Genomic DNA, 24,256 nt, shown 5'->3' on the forward strand with positions numbered 1-24,256 from the left:
AAATACCCCGAATATAAAATATACAAATACAAATTGAGCAACGTTTAAATAATTTATATATATACCTACAATCTTGACTTGTGATGCCTAAAATAGATAGCCCCATTTTTAAACACGTTTAAAATAAGCACCTTTATACAGCTTTACAACTAGAACTACAGTCTAGTAAAATCTATCTGTAATCTACATGTATCTACAACTATCGGGTTTTAAACCCAAAGCTACAAATACACCAAATGTATTTTACATCATTTTTAATCAATAAAATGATCATAAATTTTTCTAAAATTGAACCTACCATTCTTTTAAAAATCTTGAAAAATGCTAGTTCATTTTCTATTGACTAATATTTACAACGCCATTTTAAGAACAAAAGTTTTCAATTATCACATAGTTTTATAACTGGAACTTATCCTTTGTTTGCCTCTATATTGTTTCCTTATTGCCAAGCACTCCAAGAGGGCAATGTTATGTCTGATTTTTCAGTAACTTATGAAGAATCAAATTCTTCACGAGCGTCCTCAAAAAGTTCGTCCTCGCTGCAATCAGAATCTACAAAAAAGTGATAAAAAACAATTTTATTAGTTTTTATGTTTGTAATTTATATTTCCATTGGAAACTTGCATTTAAATGATTAAAGTTCTCAAGCATCATTGGCCCCAAAGTTCTGATGACAAGTTTACTTACCTGAATGTTCGCTGTAGATCAATGATTCTGGCTGTTCATTGGCCTCTACTTCATTTGAAGCCTAACAATTTCAGAGGGAAAACAGTAAATGAGTGTTTTCCAGTTACATGCGTTGCATAGTGGCAAATACAGTGTATACAGGTAATTTGAGAAAGGTTGTCGGAAAAAAGCACAAAATTGCATGTGACAAGACCGAAAGATAGAATGGGTAGAAGTGGAAAGCTACTGCACGTGCTGAATACTAACAAGATGGTGACATGACAAACGCTAATTTCCACGTTTTCTTTCTCTTCTGACATGTGGACTGCAAGATTTTAGGAAGTAAAAGAATTAAAAAAAGAAAGGAGAAACTTTCCGTGCAAAGATACAAACTTGCACATTTCCTCAAGGCCAATATGCAAAATTCAAGTGAATACCCAGATCACCCTTTGGTCTTGTCGCATGCACTTTTCTGCTTTTTTCCGACAACCTTTCTCGAATTAGCTGTATACTCATACAGTACGTAGCACACAAGCCGTGTGTTCCTAAATTGAACAATCTGCCACGTTTATTTTGTATTATTTTAAAGATCTAACTTAAAAGGTGCAGTATCGTTTTGGTAGTGTATTATAACTTCATACAGACACCAATTTATTTGCCTTGATTTTGGTATTGCACAGTACAGAGAGAAAATGATAGTGACGACAAGGTAACAAATTAACTCACTAATTATTAAAGGGACGACAATTATATCACGGCTGAGTTTTACTTATTTAAGTGGTTATGTTTATATTTCACTCAATTTGGTGGCCATTGTCGTATATCTAAATTTGGCTAAAATCCGTGACACAGTTCTTTTAACAAAACCATAATCATTGTTTTCTTTTCTGGAAGTATCACAATAAGTATCACTTACAGAGCTATTTGACTCATGATTCTCTCCCACGTCGTCTTTACACGAGTCGCCAGAAGGAACACTTCCCTCTTCCTTGGATCTCAACTGTTTAACCAAGGCCCGCAGTTGATGATTTTCCTATTAAATAGTTGATCACACAAGCAATTACAATTTATTTTAGCAGAAACACTGTAACAATGACAATGTAATTGAAGCACTTATTTTCAACAGACATTGTGAAGTTTGAATTATACCGTTCAGTCAACCACTAACACAATCAAATGGAAGAATATTGACTTTTAAAGGCATGTACCTCAACAAGGACTCCATTCTCTTCTTCTAACTGTTTTGTTTTACTTTTTTCCATTGCAAGACTTTGATTCAGTCTTTTGACTTCATCAGTCTCAGCGTTATCAAAAGCTTGAGCCAGTTCTGCCATTCTTTCCTCCAACTGACTTTCATTGTCCACTCTTAACCGCTCACGTTCTGTTTCCAAATTTCGGCCACGTTCCTGTAGTAAATCCCGCACCTCACCAATGGCTGACTGCAGCTCCTGAAAGAATGACATTCATTCAAGTTTTTAGTCTGTGAATAAGTGCCTAAATCATGGTTCGTTATTTTTTGAGCTTTTGAAATTCTATGACTTTTCATGACCTTTTCCGTGACTTTTCAAAGTTTTCCATGACCAAAATGTAACCATTTTTCGTGGAAATGTTCAGAAATTATCTTGATTTTAGCACGTTTTTACCCGTTTCCTCACAAAAAATAACATGCCTATTTTATTTTGTACAATCAATACCATTTTCCATGACCCACACTAAAATTCCATAACTTTCCCAGGCCTGGAAAACAAAATTTTAAAATTCCATGACTTTCCAGGTTTATCATGACCTGTACGAACCCTGCTTGTAAATAGTATAAATAGTTTATTCAATAAATGACTGACATGACATTGAAACAAACCTCAGACATCTCCTGGTTTTCCCTGCTAAGATTTTCCATGCGACAATTAGCATTGTCATATCTTTGGTCCATCTGGCGGATGTGCTAAAGAAAGATCACATATAACTGGTCAACACTTTAAAAACGAGAACCAGGTTGTAAATTAAAAAAGAAAGATCCTCAGTTGTGATTAATTTCAAGGTGGAAATCAACATAATTTTAACTTGATTGAGCAGTTTTCAATTGAGTGTCGTAAAACCAAAACCAAAGTTATTACTCTGGCTAACTGAATCACAAAAGACACAGACAATCCAGTGAACCAATCAAAACTCGAAGCAAATACATGTCACGAGCACGAAGTGCGGGAAAACGTGCGCGAACAAGTCACGATTGGTTTTGGTTTTAGTTCTGATTGACTAAGAAAGTGGTGCGAGATTTTTAAGCCAATCACTAAGCGTAGTAATGCAAAACCAAAGCAAACGCAAATATTACTTTCGACACTCAAGTGAAAACCGCTCTAAAGTGAAATACTTAACCAATAGAATTGTATCAAGTGCAAAGAAATTTAGCATGCATGGTTGCAAAAAACATCAGTTTTCAAAATTTCCTAACCAAATAAATAAAAAATGTTGGATATAGGTAGTGGCCTCCGGCCTCCGTTTCCAAAAGAAGAAGCAATGTTTCCAAGAAAAACATTGCTTAGTCAGAGATCACACACTTAACTGAAACGTTCTTCCACCCTTCAATAGTAATAAATCATAGGTGTTTCAATTTCCCCTGAATTTTCTTGAAAATTTCAATTTCCCCTTACTCAAAATAAAATCTCCTGACTTTTCCTTGATCTTCAAGAATTTTACTTTTCTCTGACCATTTCATGACAGTTGGCAACCCTGTTTAATGACCTCACTGTTTGCAATTGACTTAAATCAGTGCAGAAAAAAGAGCATTCGAAATTATTTTTTCACCAAGGTTTTTCCTTTACATCATGGCACATCACTTTGCTTTACATTATGTCTTATATCCAGAAAAAAATTTACTAGTCTTCTGATTACCAATTAATAAATTTTAACAATTACAACACTTACCCCCTCTAGCCTCTCACATTCCTGTTGTTTCAAGATGTTCAGCTAAACGGTTTAATAAACACATTAATATCATATCTGAGATAACAATAGATTTCTGCTAAAGCATGTAAATGTGGTATGAAAAGGCATAAAAATTTTGACCAAAAACTTGTACAACAGAAAGTAAGTTTTTAAATGATAACTTGCATGTGTTATAACAATTTAACTCCATCAAAGCTCTTAAAATGAAGTTAACAACACAAAAATGAAACCAACCTCGTGAGTCATTCTCATCAATCTTTGACTTTCAGCCTCTAATACTGTGCTTTCTTCTAAGCGTCTTTCATGCTAAACATACACAATATGATACATGTTAAAATAATAACAATAATAATTAAATACAATAATAATAATAATAATAATAATAATAATAGTATGTTAATAAGAAACAATCACAGAAACCCCACGTCAATTTAATAACCATTAAATTATAATTTTTACTTTTTTTATTATTTCAAAACTACCAAAAATGATAAGAAAAGTACTTCTGATCAGCTCTTTCAAACCATTCCAAAAATGCCTCATTCAAAACAACATGAAAGATGTTTACATGTATTGTAAGTATCAGCTGCTAACATCTAAGCATCATCTGTCTGTAATCAGAGCTGACCTCTTCAACAGTCCTTTGTAGCTGAGCACATTGACCTCTAGTTTCCTAAAATGAAAAACCGATAAATCAATTACTGAATTGAGCTCAACAATGGGTGATCTGCTTTGCAATGCAATGTCTGATTACTTTGAAACTTCGTACGGGATATGTTAATTTGGCTCTTAATAAACACATGGGCAAAAAATAAAAAGAATCGAAATTTCTGGTTATTTGACCTTTAACATCACCACCAACTCAAACAGAAGACATGCACATTTGGTCAAAGTGGTAACAACACATAATTATACTAAATTATTAATCAGTGACATACCTCCAATTGTCGTTGTAGATGGCAACCCTGAGTCAAAAGAGCAGTGCAGACTGAATTCTTTTTTCTCAATTCCTGATTAAAAAAATATTCAATTTTTTCTTAAACTCCATATATTTTCATACTACAGTGTACCTGTATTAATTGTAACAAATCACAATATTCTGCCATCATCTAGTACTTCTGGTTACAACTGTGGTATACGTTGTGCAAGTGAAATATAGTTTGAAATGAGAAACTTTTTTGGCTTTAAACACTATGGTTGACTCACTCTTCAATACATGTTCTTATTGAATTTAATACACACTGACTGTTGCAAGTATTTAATATGTTATTCATATTCAACTGATATTTTTAAAGAGGTTTAATAGCAAGGCTGCAGAGAACATCATTCAGATACACTTCAGGTAGCTATGTACAGTGTAATAACCTCTTCTAAAACTACACAGATTTTCTAGCTATTACATTTGTAAGTTGAATTTGAAGCATGCTTGAATTACTTTTTTTCTTAAAAATTACCACCGTTTGCATTGATACGCCACTACAGAGTTCAAAACACCTGTGGAAACGTTTCCAAGATTTCTGTCAATCAAAGTTTGAAATGACGTTTCACACTCTGTGAGCAATCATGAAGTTAAACCAGCGATCAATAAATTTTATACCAACAGAAGACTACAGAAACTTGGTAAAATTCAACTTTACTACAAAGCAAAGTCATTTTAAGATTTTTTCGAGACTTTACCTTCAATGTCAAGCTAGGCGTACCTTCAATGTCAAGCTCTCCCGTATAAGGAAATACTTATCCACGAAAACAACCGAGATCTTGGTCCATGCTTTTGTATCGTCCAAACTCGACCACTGCAACTCTCTCTTGTATAATGTGCCGAAGTACGCTTTAAAAAAGCTCCAGTCTGTTCAGAACGCCGCTGCTCGACTTATCACTGGTTCCCAAAAATACGACCACATCACTCCAATACTGAAAGAACTACACTGGCTTCCTGTTTCTGAACGCATTAAATTCAAGATTCTGCTACTTACCTTCAAAGCTCTCCATCAACAATCTCCTATCTACATTCAAGATTTGCTAACGTACTACCAACCTTCAAGAACCCTCCGATCATCACACTCTTCACGTCTCAACCCTGTCAAATTCCACCTCAAGTCGTATGGGTCTCGAGCTTTTTCTGTTTCCTCGCCTGAACTTTGGAACAGTTTGCCTGTTTTTATCCGCTCATGTGACAATTTAAGTTCTTTTAAATCAAAACTCAAAACGTTTCTTTTTAAAACTTATTACTCTTAGCGATTTTTACTTTTTATTACTTTTAATGCAAATTTTTAATTTAAAGATTTATTCAGCTAATTTTAACAAAATTTTTATTGATTTTATGATATATATATATATATATATACACCCGTTTTCAAAAACGTTTTCTTCAGAGAGATATATAGATAGATAGATACCTTTTGTTTAGAGTCGGTGAACCATGTTATTTTTGCATGAACCGCACGCTTGTTAACACCAGACTGTTAACAAAAACACATCCACGTGAGAAAACAAACTGAATATTCGAGTGTCTCAATTCCCTTTGATGGTTGACGGTTAAAAATAAGCCGTTTTCGCGGTTGATGGCGGCAAGGCCATTTGACGGATGACAGTTAATTTTATGGAATGACGGTTATAACAAGAAATTAAATCAGCAAATTTGGCTGCAATTTTTCATAAAAGAGTACAATTTCGCCCACATTTTGACTTGCTCACCATCAGAGATCAAATTTGACTAATGCTTCTATTTGTCTTCCCGATGTTGTTATGGAATTTCTGTGTTCAAAAAGCTCCTCTGATTCTGTATCGCCGTAGGGCACTGTCCACGGGTCACTTTCAATTTCTTGCCTGTAGCCAGACGAAAATACTACAAAGACAATAACAGAAAAAAGGCCCACTTCCTTCATAAATATATTTTTAATTCATAGCCTCTTACAGCATACTGAAACAAATGAATAAATTCAGAATTTTTACTGACGCACTGTGCCTCGGTTCGCCAGTTACTAACTACAGCCCTGAAATTCATTTACTTCAAAAGGTTCGCGCTCATTGACTGTCGATTCCTTGTTTGCTATTCTTTTCTGAGGCCCCGTCCACACTGACCCGGGTAAATTTGAAAACGCATCTTTTTTTCTCCGGTTAGGCCAACCGTCCACACTGAAACGGCGTTTTCGGTCACCGAAAACGGAGCTTTTCAAAAACGCTCACCAATGAGCGTTTGGACTTGGAGCGTGAAATAGTGTATTTTTATATTTTATTGTAAATAATTTTAGAGGGCCACTGGTTTGTTAGTATTTTTTATGTTATTTTAGTGCTACCCTCGTTAAATAAAGACTTTACTTTTACTTTTAATTACTAATGAAGCGTATCGTTTTCAAATTTACCCGGGTTAATGTGGACGGAAAACATTTTACGCGGCGTTTTCAAATTTCTCCGTTTTCAAATTTACCCAGGTCAGTGTGGACGGGGCCTGAGACTGAAGTATGTGCTTGATATCATTTAATCAGTTTTTCCTTCTTACTTCGATGAGTGCTTACTTCCGCCTGAACAGTCCCCCTCAAAAGACGCTTGACATCGTGCTTGGTAAAAGAGAAAGAGCCGCAAAAGCGAGATCATGCTTAGTAATTCTCAGTGACTCGTTTATGATCTGTAATTATAACACCAGTTATAAATTGAAAAGGCCGACGTTCTTCGACATCGGAAATGTTTCCAGACGGAAGTCGGTTTTGAATATTTAAACGAACATTTATAAACAGCTTTACTTGACTTCATTTTAGTCACTCGTTGATATCCGAGACAGTCGACGGCTAATATTTTGCTGGCTTTATTGACGGTAAAAAATATTGCATTTTTACTGTTGACTGTTAATTTTTTGACCATTTGACAGTTGACGGTAAACCGTATTGCGATCCTCATATTGTTTTATCAAAATAAAAGGGTATTGATCGTGAAGAAATGAAGCTTTTCAGAATATCGTATCTCTTAGCTTTGGCGACCAAACATGCCAATTCGCGAGGGTCGGACGTTCGCAGATCGTTCGCGAAAGGGTTGCAAAATGTTTGTTCATTACGCCTAGTAACTTCGGTTTCGTGAGCGCTCTTCCGAGCTCCTAGAACAAGTCAAATGATTCGCCAACGCAAATCTTTACTAACAGGAGCAGGCATTTTCTGTCGCCTTTCTGTTCACGATCAATTCATTTTTATTTTGAAACAATTAATATGAGATTCATCACGTTTTCTCATGTGGGTGTGTTTTTGTTAACAGTCTGGTGTTAACAAGCGTGCGGTTCATGCAAAAATAACATGGTTCACCGACTCTAAACAAAAGGTATCTATCTATCTATATATCTCTCTGAAGAAAACGTTTTTGAAAGCGGGTGTATATATATATATATATATATATATATATATATATATATAAGTGGAAATGTAATGGTCAAGAGGCCAACTCCAAGATTGCTAAGTTGGTTTTATTCGCTCAACGTTTCGACCATCACGGTCTTCATCAGGAGCGTTAGAGGTATAAACTGCTTACATCAACAACATACAAAATTCAAATTCGTGTCAACGGTTAACATATTATGACGTCACAAGGTCACATGTAAGGGAAAATATGCAGCAAATGGTTAAAATATATACAGTATTGTGCAAAAGTAATGCAAACGAAATTCGTTTTTTGTTCTCGCGAATTTTCGTCGAATTTTCTTCGAATTATCGGAACATGTTCGTTCGCGTTCCGCGCGAAAAAAATTGCGAATTTCGTCGAAAATTCGAGATAGCGAAATTCGAAATAGCGAATTTTCGAGGCAGCGAAATTCGAAATAGCGAATTTTCGAGGAAGCCGAACGAAAAAGCATCGAAATTCGTAAAAACGAATTTCGCGGTATGAAACCTTTCTCACATTCGACATACAGTACATAATAAGCGCGCACAGTCGAACTCACGTTTCATAATAATCAATGAAGAGTGACAAGTTTAGTAGACAAAATGTTTATTCCATTTAACACTTCGATTCTTTTTTAAGTCAACATATTCAATTTGCACTCCTGAGTAATCCTAGCCAATGAATTTTCCTCGAGTAAGATTCTTGTTTCAAAGAACTTTGCGAACACAACATGTCGATCGTACAACACACTCTTCGAACGTCTTACCTTGCAAAGTAACTCCTGTTCTTCGCAAAATTGGTCAGATAGTTAAAATTGTTCATCGGTGCCATATCTCATTCTTGTAATGATCTATAGCGGTTCAAAGAAAGGTTTAAATCCATCTGAACAGTCTGCATCTACTCGCCAAAAGACGTTCGCCATGTTGACACAAACTTGCGCGCCCACAGTGTCTTGGCCTGCGGTAAATGTTTGCGTCATGGCTTCGGTACACGACGAGAACACGACAAACACGCGAAATTCATACACTTGCGCGCCAAAATTATTCATGCATCATACAGTAAGAAAATTTGCAAAAAAAAGGCGCAATGATAGGGAGAATATAATGCAGTGTCATTCGGAGCCGTTATTTGAATCGTCAAGCAAATCATCTCAGTATTAATGATTTACGTGGCGTTCCCAATAACACGTGAGTAAGACTACACTATATTTTTATTTTTGAAATGCACTGAAGACAGTTTTTTGACGCTCACTTTTGTTAATTTATTATTATCAGTAAATGAAAAGTTACAATATATAAAAGACTTATATACAACTGTTAAAAAAACTCTTCGATGTTGACTTCTAAATGAAAAATTACAATATTTTGAGACACGACGTATCGAGATTTTAAAAGACTTAATATATACAATTCTTCGAAAAACACTTGTATGTTCACTTCTACAGTTCTTCAAAACCTTAACTATGTTGACTTATGTAATTCTTCAAAAAATGTTGTCTAAAAAATAAATACTAACTGTGTTGGTTTTTTAAAGGAAAATGGAAAAGATGACAAATTCACGAATCACGACCATTTTTATCAAACTTTCGTAAGTTTTGGCATCTCTTGCCAATGCTGATCTTGCATGTCTCCCACATCTTTGCAATTTCCTCCTCATTTCTGCACTGGTGGGAGAATGATCTCATCACCTCGGCTGAAAACAAAATAAAAAGTAAAGGTTAGTCTACGAAAGTAAACAACATACTTAATCGTTACCTGTCTACAGTTGTTCTAATCGTATCCAAATAAAAAGAAGGTGCATTATCGCAGATTTTATAAGTTGAAAAGTTAAGTCTAAAGCTGTTCTGTCATTTTCAACTTTTATACTTTTCAGAACATTGCGGCAGGAGTTTTAATTATTCGACTTTGCATTTTTTTCTGGCCCTAAAACAAAATCTTGAGTTTGTCCGATCCTCAGGTGAAATGAATACGAATGAAACACAACTGATTCAGGTTTGACTTACCTTTTATTGCAGAAATTCGCGTGGGATCCAGTGGATCGAAGTCCTTAGTGCCATGGACTGTAGAACGCACCAAGGTTGTTTTCGGGAACAGCTTGTCCGCCAAACGAAGCGCCATTGCTGAAGGTTTAGACGCTGCCTTAATGAAGGTGAAATCGTTCTTCGCCAGCCGCACGTTCTCGGACCCACCTACTGCAACTGTATCTACAGGAATAACGGATAAAAAAGTCGCATTAATGATTGATATAATCAAAAGAATTTTAATGTAACTGTTTAAAGTTATTGCTTTCTTGTTAACTGGATGCAGTAAGGTTAAACAAATCGTGTTAACGAATTTGCGAAGCTGATAGTAACCTAACGTATTTCATAACTTTCTTCTTTCCGTTTCCTCGAAATCTGAAGAATCGCATACCATCAGCAGCATACTGTATAGATTTCATGAAAATGATTACCTGTCAAATCAGCATCACTTAGTAATGCATCCACATCTGGAAGCGGTGTTCGTTGTAAAGGTGGAAACTGCCCAGCGAGGTCTGCATTCATCTGCGCTGACTGAAGAAACTCGAACGACCGGTGGGAATGGAGTTCAGGCGTTGAAAACTGTGGCGGCGGCGGTGGACGGCACTGCGGGGTCTGTTGGACAGAGGATACAGGAACAGATGTCTGGCTTAACAGCTTATCGAGTTTCGCTTTTTGCCTTGCAAACGAGCACTCGAGCCGCTCCATTATTGTGCGCAGAAGACGAAGTTCTGTGGCGGTGTCGTCTCTTCGAGAAACCTATTAAATAAATACACATAATTGTTATTTAAAGATTGCGGACTGTAACTACATTGTTGGACTTTCACTAAAGTCCTTCGACCTAACGCTCGCTTTGCTCCCGAGCTCCCGTGATTAATTCTCGTGAGGTCTACTACATTGTATATAAATTATATGTCGACGAAAAAATTGACAGAACTTTACAAATAACGATCCCATAAATTCCACTTTGGACAGGGACGCTATCAACGAACGCAAAGCTTTTCCTCGCGCTTATGTGCCGTTAATTCAAAATTAAAATGTCGCACTAACGCACGGATTGGTAGCGCGAGCACCAACAAACTTTCACTCACTCTGATGAAGGTGAACAAATGTCACCGAAAATTTAGAAAAGAAAAACAAATCGGCTTAAAAAACATTCCCTTTCCCTTTTATAATAATCGCCTAGCAACGTGCAGCTTACAAACTTTTCGGATAAAAAGTACGAGACAGAACTTTACAAATAACGATCATAGCTTACCTCAGTTACATGATCTAGTCTCTGCATCGCGCTATGAATGAGGTCTCCAACGTCTGGAATCGCCATTGCGTCCGAGTAATCTCCGATGTCGTCGATAGGCGGAGGGGAAACTTCTCTGGTCGTCTCGGTCTGAGGTGGAATAGGAAGCGGACGCCGGGCAATTAACGACCCCAGTGGTGCATTGAACTCATCATCTGAATCAGAGCTGTCTTCGGAGGTTTCAACGACATCTTTGGTTGGGGACATCACATCTAAGATCTATGGATTTGATGAAATAGGCAACTTAATAATTAGCTTATCACTATCACTTATTTTTATATATGGATTGTATGTAGTGTTTTTTTAAAGCTGATGTTTTAACCGTGTTGAAATAAAGATTACCTAACTAGAATAATTCGCTGAATGAAACAACCTAACAGGCATATTTCGCGATTTGATCAAAACATAAGTGTAAAGATACAGTGCAATTGTCAAAATACTGTTTAACTTCTGACATACGATAAAGCAGTCAAGGAACACAACAATACTAAAGATTGGTTAAAATGACGGAGATTGAAACAGTTTTCAGTTTTCAAAGTCAATTTCGTTTTCTCGTAACTGGAACAATTGTAACCTCGGGTTGTAACGTACGGGAGAAACATTTGCTGACAATAATAAATTTCTTTGCAAACATTAAGTTTCAAGGAGAGTATTTGCCAAAATGTAAAAAAAGGAGAAATAAACTCAGCCGTGAAACAATCCCTTTAAAGGAATGAGCACTTGTCTAATGATTAAGCCTAGACATGCAAAACCAAAGTAAAGCGACTTTCTTCTTTCTTCTTATATAAATAAAAATTGCTCTGTAAAGCGAAATGGGCTACTTAAGTTTCTGCTCGAGCCAAATCGTACAGTTTATAAAGAATTTTTTTTTACAAACCTTTCCCCGCTGCTTCTGTTTCTTCGGTTTCTCTTTAGTAGCCGACGTTTTCGCTTTAGTAGCCGTCTTCTTTTTTGCAGGCGACGATTCTGAGATCTGTGGGAAAGACCAACAAGTTGTTAAAACGCTGGATAACATTTTTAATGTAATTCTCAACTTAATTGAAAATGCAATTGCGAATAAGGGATTTGATGTAACACAAATACTTACCAGTTTTCTCTTAGCTTTTGTCTTACGCGGCGCCAGAACTTCTGGAGATGCTGAATTTTCCTGACTCGCCGCTTCGAGCGGGTAGCACTCGATAACTGCTGAACACTCTTTTTTCGTTTTCCCCCAGAGCACTTTAACTTGCTGTCCCTGTTTTATCGGAGATGGATCCACGATGCATGTACGGTAAACGTCCGAATACCTCCCGCGACTCCAGATAACTCGAGCAATTTTTTTCTCCATGATACAGTATTAGTCGATATCGAACGTGTAAATGATGATAACTGAAAGTTGAGCTAAGTTCGTCCTTTTTATAGTTCTCCGTGACATCGGTCGGATCGAAAGTAGTTCAATTTCATTGGTAGCAAGGTTTATCAACCTGTGTCTACTGACCCTACATCTGACTTCGTTATCAGGGTGAAGGAAGCGGTACAAGAGGCCCACTCCAAAGAAGTAATTAACACGGACACAGCAAATTATCTGAAAATGGAAAACGCTCAACCTGGCAATATTTATTTCTTACCCAAGATCCACAAGCCACAATGCCCACCTCCTGCTCGTCCTATCTGCAACACTATCAAATCTGCCACAACTAACATCTCCAAGTGGATTGATGACCAGCTGCAGCCACTTGTCGAGAATCTACCCTCCCATCTAAAAGATGACAATGACTTTCTCTGTAAACTAGAAGAACTGAACAACAATCATACTTTAACGCCAGATACACTTTTAGTTACTTGGGACGTCAAATCTCTATACACAAACATCCCACATGATGGTGGCATAGAAGCATGCGACTATTTTATGCGCCTCCATAACTTCGCCAACGACAAAAGGGAAACTATCGTGAAATTCATCAACCTCGTTCTTACGTGAAACAATCTCACTTTTCAAGGCCAGCACTATGTTCAGCAGACGGGTACAGCAATGGGGACCAAAATGGCACCTAGCTATGCAAATCTATACATGGGTCGCCTGGAAGATCATTTTCTAAAAGAAGCCACCGACAAACCACTCATATGGTTCAGGTACATAGATGACATCTTCTTTATATGGACTCACGGTGAAGAAAAACTTAATGACTTCTTTAACTTCTGTAATTCTTTTGATCCACACATCAAGTTTGAACAAACCAAATCGACTACAAGCATCCCTTTTCTTGACGTTCAAGTAATCAATGGTAACGGCAAAATCAGCACTGACCTGTACACCAAACCTACGGATACCCATCAGTACCTTAACTGGACCAGCTGTCATCCGCGCCACACTAAAACCTCCATCCCGTACAGCCTGGCACTGAGACTACGACGTATCTGTTCCACCAACGTGTTTTTTGAGAAAAGAGCACGTGAACTACACAACATACTACTTGAGCGTGGTTACAAGAACAAGTTGATTAAGGAATGCATTATGAGGGCAAGGAAAACATCAAGAGAAGAAGCGTTCCAGAGCAAGCAAAATTCCTCTTCTGACCGTGTACCACTTGTAGTAACTTACAATCCAGCACTGCCAAACCTACATAAGATCCTCAAAGAACACCAGCAAATACTTGACACATCACCCAAGACACAAGCCATCTTTAAAGAACCCCCTCTCGTTGCATTTCGTAGAGGTCGTAGTCTGTCACAAATGCTCACACACAAGAGGCTGCCATCGTCAAACACAAGTAACATATTAACCACCTCTTCTGACCAACCTACACAACAAAGAAACGATTGGTTACCAAATCCATCTGACACTGCCTGTAAAATCTGTGGCCGATCGTTTCAAACCAACAGAAACCTGAAAATTCACTTCACTCATAAACATAAGCAACAAAGTCCATCAACACACTCTGACCCAGGATTCTGGCCTTGCAGAACTGATATCAGATGCGCTTGCTGCAAAACATACGGACAGTTTACACGGACAGTAACTAGCAACACTACAGGAGAAACGATTACATTACGACAACACACCACATGCAAGACCAGCAACGTAATTTATTTAATCGAATGTATAAAATGTAGTGATCAGTACATAGGCGAAACAGGACACCCAGTTCACCACCGTGGAACACAACATCGCAGTGACATTAAACTTGGAACAAAAAACATACCGTCAGTTAGACATTTCAAAAACTGTGGAGTACAAAATCTTGAATTAACAGTTATTGAGAGGGTTAGAAAACAGGACCAAGACATTCGGAAAGCGAGAGAGAAATACTGGATTTTAAGGCTGAAACCCTCTATAAATAACTTAGTTGTATAAAAATAACCATAGCTTTGCATATATATATTTTATTTCGTGTTTTTATTTTTTTAACTAATTTTGCTTTCTGTATTTTTGTGATATATATATATATATGTATATATATATATATATATTTTAACCATTTGCTGCATATTTTCCCTTACATGTGACCTTGTGACATCATAATATGTTAACCGTTGACACGAATTTGAATTTTGTATGTTGTTGATGTAAGCAGTTTATACCTCTAACGCTCCTGATGAAGACCGTGATGGTCGAAACGTTGAGCGAATAAAACCAACTTAGCAATCTTGGAGTTGGCCTCTTGACCATTACATTTCCACTTTTATTTAATTTATCTCAAGAGTCCACGATCGCTTTAGTGATCCTCCAAACAGCACCTACAGTTGGTACCGGATTTGCATTGTTTGCGAGACCTCTTACAAGTTGTGTGCTTGCTATATATTATATATATATATATATATATATATATATATATATATATATATATATATATATATATATATATATATATATATATAATAATGGTCAAAAGTAGGAAGATTTCAATTCATCGTTTTATTGCGACAACGCTGTTTCGTGTGATCAAAGTATGACCACACTCATCAGGCAACATCAATCAATGAGTGTGGTCATACTTTGATCACACGAAACAGCGTTGTCGCAATAAAACGATGAATTGAAATCTTCCTACTTTTGACCATTATTATCACTGCTCCTCTCAGAGTTGAGCGCTCTACAAATTTATTCTATTCAAGTTCAAGAAGTTTATATATATATATATATATATTAAAAGACAGTCTGATCAACTGAAGATACGACTTGGCATTTTATTACTAACTAGTTTCGTACCGCACAACTTGTACGGCACTCTTCAGATAAAATTGCCTAAATGAAGAGTGCCGTACAAGTTGTGCGGTACGAAACTAGTTAGTAATAAAATGCCAAGTCGTATCTTCAGTTGATCAGACTGTCTTTTAATATTTATGCTCTAGTTTTCTATTGAGCACTCTGACATCAGTTCTGCAAATCAACTAATATATATATATATATATATATATATATATATATATATATATATATATATATATATATATTTTAAACATTTGTAAAGCGCCTAGAGCAGGCCTGGATAGGCGCTATAAAAATATATTTATATTTATTATTATTAGGATTTTGCCTTCGGAATCCGAATGAAACTAAACAGTTTACAGATCTTTAAGAAAAACTTATTATACAAAGCTGACAGTGGCAGAGGGAATGTCGCGATACATTCACGGCTCACTGAACATAATTTAAGTTCTGTACCTTTCTGTATTTTTATGGTGTTTATTCTGACCGTTTAGCAAGAAAAAGCCCTTCTTGACAACTAATCTCAAGACTGTGCTCTAAGAAAAATTACAAGGAGCCCAAAGGTTCCAAACTAAGAGATCGTGGGTGCCCAGCATAAAGCTTATATGAAAGAAATAAGATTATCTGGTCGCCCAAAGACAAAAGTTAGTCGCCTGAGGCACCCGGGCACCCTTAGAGCACAGCCCTGAATCTACAAAATGGTTTAATCTGTACCTGTTAAAAAGATATTAAGGAGTTTTGGCTGCGGAATAGAATTTATTTATCGCCAGTTCACTTTGATCGTGATTGCTCACGAGAAAGTTGTCAGAAACCTCTTCAAACTTTGATTGACAAAAATCTTGGAAACGTTTCCACAGATGTTTTGATTCCTGAAGTCATATCAGTGCAAACAGTGGTAAGATATATTATTATTAATAATAATAATAATTTTGATGTTGTAATAATTCAAATTCATTTAGTAAATCCAGACCCAGGATGGGGCAGTGAAATTAATCCTCCAGACAAAGAAAACATCGATATCTTTCTTTCCTTTTCTTCAACGATCCTCTCCTCTCTTTCTTATAAATTATGTTCTCCTCTTTTCTCAACTTGCCACTTTCAAAAGCCAAAACAGCCAAGTGTGAAAAGGGTTCATTTTGATTTGATGTTACTCTAAAGCCTGCAGTTCTCCAGACAGATGTTGCCTGGCTACAAGATCTTAATCATTTGATCAGCAGAATAAAATTAAAGTGTTCAACCTTACATTAATTAGTCAGCAACCCTCCAAGTCAAGACCATTTTAGTCGCCATGGCGACTAAAATTTTGGAGCTGGCCACTAAACTGGAACCGAAGTCGCCAGCCTGGCGACTAAAATTGAGGATTGAATTAATTTGGCGACTAAAATCTTTCGCTGGTGACCAAACTTGATCAGTCGGTGGCCAAATGGCCACTAACGAAAAAAATAAACTTGGAGGGTTGGACTGGGTTATTGACAAGTCAAGACCCGTACAAGCATTATTTGTCTTCCTTACCTCAACCAAGAATGAAACATTTCGGTGTAAGGACTCGTTTTTCTAGAAGATTAAAACACGGTGCACGTCAATTAATGCATATTTAATTGCTCAGTAAATAATTCCACTTAAAAAATAGCAGTTAGTTTCCTACACCCATATTTTAAGGTGATTTCCAGTCCATTTGTACAGTATCAGGGTTTGTTTTCTTTTCGTTTTTATTGTGACCTGGAATTTTTGCGTTTGGCTAGTTTATTCTTGCGTGGGAGTATATGGACAAGAAATCATCTTAATTAAGCCCAAGCCAGGATGGGCTGACTTTAATATGCACTTATAAACACAAGTTTTAGTCATTTAATCTTAAGCTTACAATGTACAATGCATTTAAGCCAGGCAGGAAATTAAAAAAAGATGGCATTAGGACCATTTAAGCCAGGCCAGCGAATAGCTACTAACATTATAATAAATTAAGTACGGTACATGTACACAATGGAATACTTTTTGTAATTCTGTAAGGAGGCCATTATTCTCTGTACTGTCGTAGTTTTCAGTTGGGTTCCCACTTTCTTCATCATGATCAATGTTGTTTTCAAGTTGTTCATCATTTCCAAGAGGAAGCCGAGCCTCAGCCCCAGGGTTATTCTGCCATGATCTGTGACCTGTCACAAGTGGGTTACGCGATGAACATGTTGCTTCAGGAGTAGTTGGTCTTGACGATGTTGTTATTTTATCTGACTGCTCCTGGCTTGAGTCTGTGTGAAGAGCTGATGCTGTAGATTCTTCTTCTTCTCTTTCTGCTTTAGGTACAGTGACATCCTCGCATTGACTTTTATCAGTCTCCGTCTTAGGAACGAGACTGAGTGGTGAGCTATTTGCTGGTGACAATGACAGGACATTTGATGGAGTTATGTTGTTCTCATGCAAGGTGTCTGAAAAGAAACCACTTTCTGTAGAAACATCCAATGTAGGATCAGGGTCATTGCAGTCTTTAGTAGCACCCTGATCCACTGTACTTTCCTTTTTGTTTTCTGGAGGAGGCAGGCTCCACTCTGGCCATTTTCTAGAAGCCTGATTTGTCTTTTTCATCATTTTAACAGTTCCTTCTGTCATGGCATTCATGTTTATTTCTAGGCAAGGACACAATGAACAAGAAACTCAGTTAACCCGCAAAGACTGCAGACTAAATTACTACCACAACACAATCATTTTAGTGACGGCACTCAACATAAGTGCCCCTAAATGTGCAGGACAAATAAAATTATGCACAGTGTACAAAAGTATAGTCAGTTTTGTTCTGATTCATCCAAACAGAACTGAAGGTTGCTGAAAACTCTGTTATAATTAATACAGGAGTTAATAACTCCTCAAAGAAATTTTTATTGAAGCAGATTAAAAAAGGAATTTTTACTTTTGCTTCCCTTTTAATTTACCAAAATACCCCCAAGTTATGTCACTTCAAGTCTTTAGTTCTTGTAGCCTACAGCATACTGAATGATTGAGAATAACACCCTGCTACTACACTACAATATCAAATAAAGCTTCACTGTAATTCACCATTTGAATGAACTGTTGAACCATCACATGATCTACTTTTGCCAGAACCTTGATCATCCTTGGGACCAAATTCTTTTGACTGATATTTTAAGGATTTATGTTTTCCTTGTAGATGGGTACGAACTGGTAAACTTCTTCCCACAGGAGAGTTAGATGAAAAGCTCCTACCACCTAACTCATTTCTTGACCACTGCTTTGCGACAGCTTGAGATGGCTCATCATCTAGATCGTCTAGATCGTCTATGTCAGTGGCATCAGTTATGATCTGATCAGCAGCCACGTGTTGCTGAAAATATTCCAAATACCCAAGTCGTTGAAGTATATACTTCCACTTCCTTAAAGACAGTTGCCCAAAGCGCTGTTCATAGTTGCTTACAAGCTCACACACTGTGTCGCCATATCGTGAGATGTCAATCCTCAGGACTTTTGCAAGAGCTTCCAAAGACTTGTCGCCAGATTCTAACAGATCCAGAAATTTTGCTTTCAAGGTAACAGGTGGAAAGCTGGAACCATCATCTGGAAGCCCTAAACCACAAACATTGTTGAGTAGTACATTATATTTGAGACCATTATAAAAAATTTTCATATTATGATTTTAACACATTTTATATAACTTATTCCACTACATTAATATGACATACTAAGAAACATAATTATTTCACTTCGAAGCACCAATAATGTACCGGTAGTAATTTTTTCTAACGGTCAGTAGACTGCAGACTGCAGACCAGGTACTGTATGAAATGTGTGGTTCCAGAAAATATCCATACCCCCACCACGGAGGGAATTTCACTTAAGACCCCCCACCTCTCTGGAATTTCCGTTTTTGTAAAGAAAAATAACCCCCCCCCTCACCCCTCCAGAATTTCCAAAAGTATATTGCGTACCCCCCATCCCCTAGCTGGAAAAAGGAATTAATAATTGCACAATGCTCTAAATTTTAGGCCGCCTCTCTTGTAAACAGTTATAGTGTATAACTGATCGATCGGAAGATATGTTAAAATGATACATACATGTACTGTTGAAGACAAAATACAGAAATTTCCTCAAAAGTAAACAGACAAGATATCTTATCTGGTAGTCACTTGTCAAATTACCTTGTTGTATAACCATCCATCCCTTTTGATTCCAATCGCTTAAGAAATTAAAACCGCTAAATGTATCATAACACGGATTTGAAGAGTGTTGATATAAACCTTCACCGTAGCCGTGATCACAAAATCGCTAATGCTTGCTGAGAAAGCAAAATTTAACAGGAAAATTACAAACAAATAGCCAGAAATAACAAGAACAAGTTAATCTCGAGTTTCTGATATCATTACACTATTTTCATCGCTAATAAACCTGAAACTTTTCACAAACAAGGATGATTTTCTTTGATCGAACGTGAAACAAGCAACCCTTGTCACCAGTGCATTTCGGTCAAACCACGTGACAAGTTTCGGGGGACTGGTAACGAGTAATGGCGGACGAACGAACATGGAGGATTTCAGTGAAATTATTTGCTTTCAGTGTGCTTTCAGGAGAAAGAAAACCCGTTTTAAAGGTAAAGCGATTGTGAATCAAGAACCCAGGGTGCTATTTTTGCTATGTAACACATTTGTCTGGAAACATAATTTCACTGGCAACCCCCCTCCTCTTCGGAATTTCCTGGGCCCTTGACCCCCCCACCCCTCTGGAATTTCCAATTCCCTCCGTGGTGGGGGTATGGATATTTTCTGGAACCACAAAATGCAGATTACAGACTGCAGACTACATGTAGGTACAGAACACCGACCAAGAATAAAAGCTGTTTTTTTTTTTCTTTTAGACGAAGATTAGATCATGAATTTAGTGAAGGCTTTGTAAATTGGATGAGACTGAATGGTTTACGGATTTTTACAGCAAATTAATTTTATACAAAGCCGACATGACAAGCCATTTGTTTACTGCTTGCCAAAAATATAAGTATTGTTCCTATTTTGTTGTGTTAAATTGCGATTGCTAACTCTTTTTCAAAACTTAACTGTACCAGTGCCTGTAAAAAAAAAAACTTATATATGCCTGCCATTACTCTCACGCCTCAGGCGTGAGTATCAAGCTTGCGAGTTGAAAACTTTGATCTCACGCCGCCAACTCAAGCTTACGAACCAATTTCTCACGCCTAGTCGAAAAATGTGAGTTATTACAACCATAACCAACACTCTTACCATATGTAATCTCAAACCAATGTGAGTAACTAAAACTTCATGTAAAATGAGTAAATGACAATACTTGCCTCGAAATCTTAGAGTTTTGACAAGAAAAGCACTGGGAGAGAGGTCGTAATCAGCAAAACACATCCATGCACGAGGATTGGGATATGTTCAGAACATCTTTGGAATACTTCGAATGTCTTCGGAAAACTTCGGACATAATCGTATCGTCTTCGGAAATGCTAACACTCTCAAGATAAAAATCTCAGGCCTTTGACCCAGAAAAAGTTGGCAGGTATACTTTTATCACCAATCCAACTTCATGTTCGCTCAAGTGAAATGTTCTTTTGTCTTGTCTGACACTCTTTCAAACTTTGATTTTTGATGGCAATGTTTTCATCTCATGTTCACACTCAGAAGCAGGGGATGGTATTTGATGTATTGCAATATCCGTGCTCGAAGGGAGACGATGAATTTATCCTTGACATCTGGTTGGGACTTTTGTCACAGGTTTCACAAGATTTTAAAACAGCCAAAATTTAAATTTGTGGCAAAAGAAACCTAAAAATAATGGTCCATTTTCCTTAAAAATTGCTATAGCAGAGCACTGAAATTGTTGACAGGCGCCTTAAGCTGAAGATGACTTGGATGAAAATGGATTGCAATTTGAAAAATTAAGGCTTAACTTTTCAAGTTGTTTCTGTACATCTAGCTTGATTTCTAACCACAAATTAAGGTTATATCGTCCTCAAAGAAAATGTTCTTCATGGGTTAAGTTGCCTACCACTAATTTAAGAACCCTTTAGACCAAAAATCTGTGAAATCCTCCTGATGTAGCCCCTTTTAGTAGCAAATTATGCATCACTTTATCCATGTTTTGTCATCAGTTTATCTTTACTCACCATCCATGCCCACTGCAACCTAAAAACTTTACACCATACTTTTCACCACACCAAAACCTATAATAAAATATAGATAGCAAGAAGATGATAAAAATCATAGTTTTTAGGGCCCAGAAATTCTTGGCTTGTACTTTTCAAGTCATGGATTAACCCCATTCTGTCTGTTTATGAAACTTGTTAAGCAGGGCCGAGTTGTTCAAAGCACGATTAAGCTAATCCAGGATTAGCGTGAATTTTGATTTAGGTGTTTCAACGTTCAGTGAGGTTTTTATGTTTGTATTTCCTGTCTTCCAGTTTTGGCGTGGACTAGTCTCGAACTCCACAAAACATAAGCAATAAAAATACTTTTTTACCAGAGAAATTGAACCCTCGATCAACTCTTAATCCTGGGTTAGTGTTAATCGGCTTTCAAACAACCCAGCCCTGGTGTCTAACAGGTAATTAAATTCTAGCTGTTTAGCAGGCTAGGATGGCCTGTCAAAGGACCAGAGTTCTAAAACGAATAAACTGACTGGTTGAACTTACCAGTTGTATTTGCTACGTGATTATGACAACACCAACATTGGAAAAATATTAATCAATAATAAGTTACAAAATTAGAAAACAATATTGTTGACTTGTAAAAGTTTTAAATTGTTTTTCACATAAATGAAAAGGAACCCCATTCTAGTGTCTAGTAAATGCAAGCTTGTAGTTCATCAGTTGCCACATGTTCATAATCCAGTAAATGTTTTAATGTTCATAATCCAGTAAATGTGTGACAGCATGTCACACAGTTCAGGAATAACTGGATGACTGAAGGTACATGCACAATGACAAAAATTCTTTTAGTAAGACAAACTAATTAAAAACAAGTATTATTGGTACTAACATAAATTACTTTCCAATTGCTTTTCATGGAGTACAAATAACATGCCAAATGAGTTATATCTAACATTATTATTCACTGAACAAATGTGCACATTGCCCATAAATTACATGGCCAGACTGTTATTGCTACTGTCCTCCGGTCCGTACACTGATAACAGATATCCTGAGGTTTCCAAGATTCATTTGATGACTTGCAAAGCGCTGCAATTATTGCAGTTTTTCTATTGGTAAAATGTGATTCGTTAATAATGATAATATAAAATATTTCATGAGGGGGCCTCCAATCACTATTTTAATAAGTGCTTTTCAGGAGGGTCCTCTAAATTTGTTGAATAATAAAACAATATTCCTGCTCAATCTTGTGGAATGTCTGATTTTAACCAACTTGGTCTACAGCCTCGTCGGCTAAGTATCAGGCGATACTCTGCATGATTGCGCAGGATAATTGTTAAATATTTGTACTCCAGCAGACCAGTTTGACAGATTCCGTATTCCTCTTTACTTTGCAAATGATTCAAAAATGGCAGAAAGTCTGCATTTTGAGAAAAGGAAATGTTGTAAAATAAATACCATGACACTACACACTAAAAATATGACTAAAAAGATATATTCATTTGAAGTTTTTATCAGACATCTTAGATACATGTACTTTGACTACAACCAATCAGTTTATAGAATTTTAAAACTGATATGATAAGATCAATAATTTATGGTGACACTTTTACCAATTCAGTAATCACTAACACGGTCAAATTATACAGCTGAAGTACACTTCATAATCATTTATTATGGGATTTAAAGTTTAAAGATCCAAATTGTTAAGCTTATATGCTGCCTTATAGATAATTTTTATCTATTGCAATTGCCTATTGAGTTCCTATTCTTCCTATTCTTATTTAGATTCAAGCTTGTAAGTTGCCTTTAAGCCCACACAACATTACCGTAATCTTAATAATTGAACTTGTGCGTGTACAAGTGAATTATAAACTCATCTATTAAATTAAGTTTTACACTTAGTTTGTATTGTAAGCTTACATCAATCTTGCAGTTAGCGTATATGCTACGAATTATCACACTTATAGCAGAAGTACACCTCATAAATCAAGTTTTCCTTTTCCAAATGAACAACGAAATGCAGAATTGCTTAGAAAGTGTACGCAAGGAAAGCTTCTAAAATAAGCTTATCTAAGCATGCAGCACGCGCGATCGACTAAATTAATAAGCGAAGCTTTGATCTTACATATCTGAATGGTCATGAAATATCAATAGGGACCCTTAAAATGTTAACTTATATTAGCGTATTAATGGCTTCTAAAGAGTTATTCTTATCGAAAGATCGATAAATACGTAATGTGACGGCCATGAAATCGGCCTCCATGAGTATTTTGATCATGTCCTTGAGCAGTTTATCGCGAGCTTTTACAATCACTATAATTTACAAAACATACACAAGAAGACATACCTTACGACATCTGTGGAAGGAAACGGAACAAAACAGGACAAAAATACGGAAACCACACATGCACGGAGACCAAAACAGATCCAACGGATTACTCACAGTCGCAACGACGAAAGCTATCATAGAGAACCTACGTCATTCGTTTGTCAGGGCTGCCGACCTGTTGCTGACCTGGGGTGCTTACCATTTAGCCAAAAAATCCGGAAATTTCGGTTTGAAGTCAAATGGTAAGGTAATTTTCCGGAAATTCCATTCGGAAATTGTGGACTACCTCTAGAGGTACTCCACTTTTTCCGTTCGGAACGGAACATCGGAAATTTCCTTACCATTTG

General features: G+C 36.7%; 1 protein-coding gene across 2 annotated transcripts; it reads right to left on the reverse strand.

Moving 5' to 3' along the window:
* Window positions 1-478: 478 nt before the first annotated feature.
* On the reverse strand, window positions 479-24,019 carry LOC144658148 (uncharacterized). Of its 2 annotated transcripts, XM_078518497.1 has the most exons (14): window positions 23,928-24,019; window positions 21,596-21,652; window positions 18,520-19,044; window positions 17,464-18,092; window positions 16,987-17,028; window positions 4,548-4,619; window positions 4,238-4,282; window positions 3,844-3,915; window positions 3,589-3,630; window positions 2,525-2,608; window positions 1,875-2,114; window positions 1,583-1,699; window positions 688-748; window positions 479-552 (listed from the first exon to the last, which is right to left on the reverse strand). In XM_078518497.1, the coding sequence occupies exons 2-14, from the start codon at window positions 21,600-21,602 to the stop codon at window positions 491-493; spliced, it is 1,998 nt and encodes a 665-aa protein (XP_078374623.1). In that variant the 5' UTR covers window positions 21,603-21,652; window positions 23,928-24,019; the 3' UTR covers window positions 479-490. The 2 variants fall into 2 exon arrangements, with proteins under 2 accessions (XP_078374623.1, XP_078374624.1); XM_078518498.1 differs by lacking the exon at window positions 16,987-17,028.
* Between the last annotated feature and the right edge of the window lie 237 nt (window positions 24,020-24,256).

Source organism: Oculina patagonica, chromosome 6 (assembly GCF_052425735.1).
Source record: "Oculina patagonica isolate OP01 chromosome 6, crgOcupat, whole genome shotgun sequence".
Lineage (NCBI taxonomy): Eukaryota > Metazoa > Cnidaria > Anthozoa > Scleractinia > Oculinidae > Oculina > Oculina patagonica.

Bases quoted from the DNA above. Each gene is read 5' to 3' on its own strand.
- LOC144658148 (XM_078518497.1), bottom strand. The intron at 17,029-17,463 runs GTATTCCATTGT...TTAATCTTCTAG, and splicing joins TCCTTACAGAATTACAAAAA to AAAAACGAGTCCTTACACCG. The intron at 3,631-3,843 runs GTTGGTTTCATT...TAAACCGTTTAG, and splicing joins TGATGAGAATGACTCACGAG to CTGAACATCTTGAAACAACA.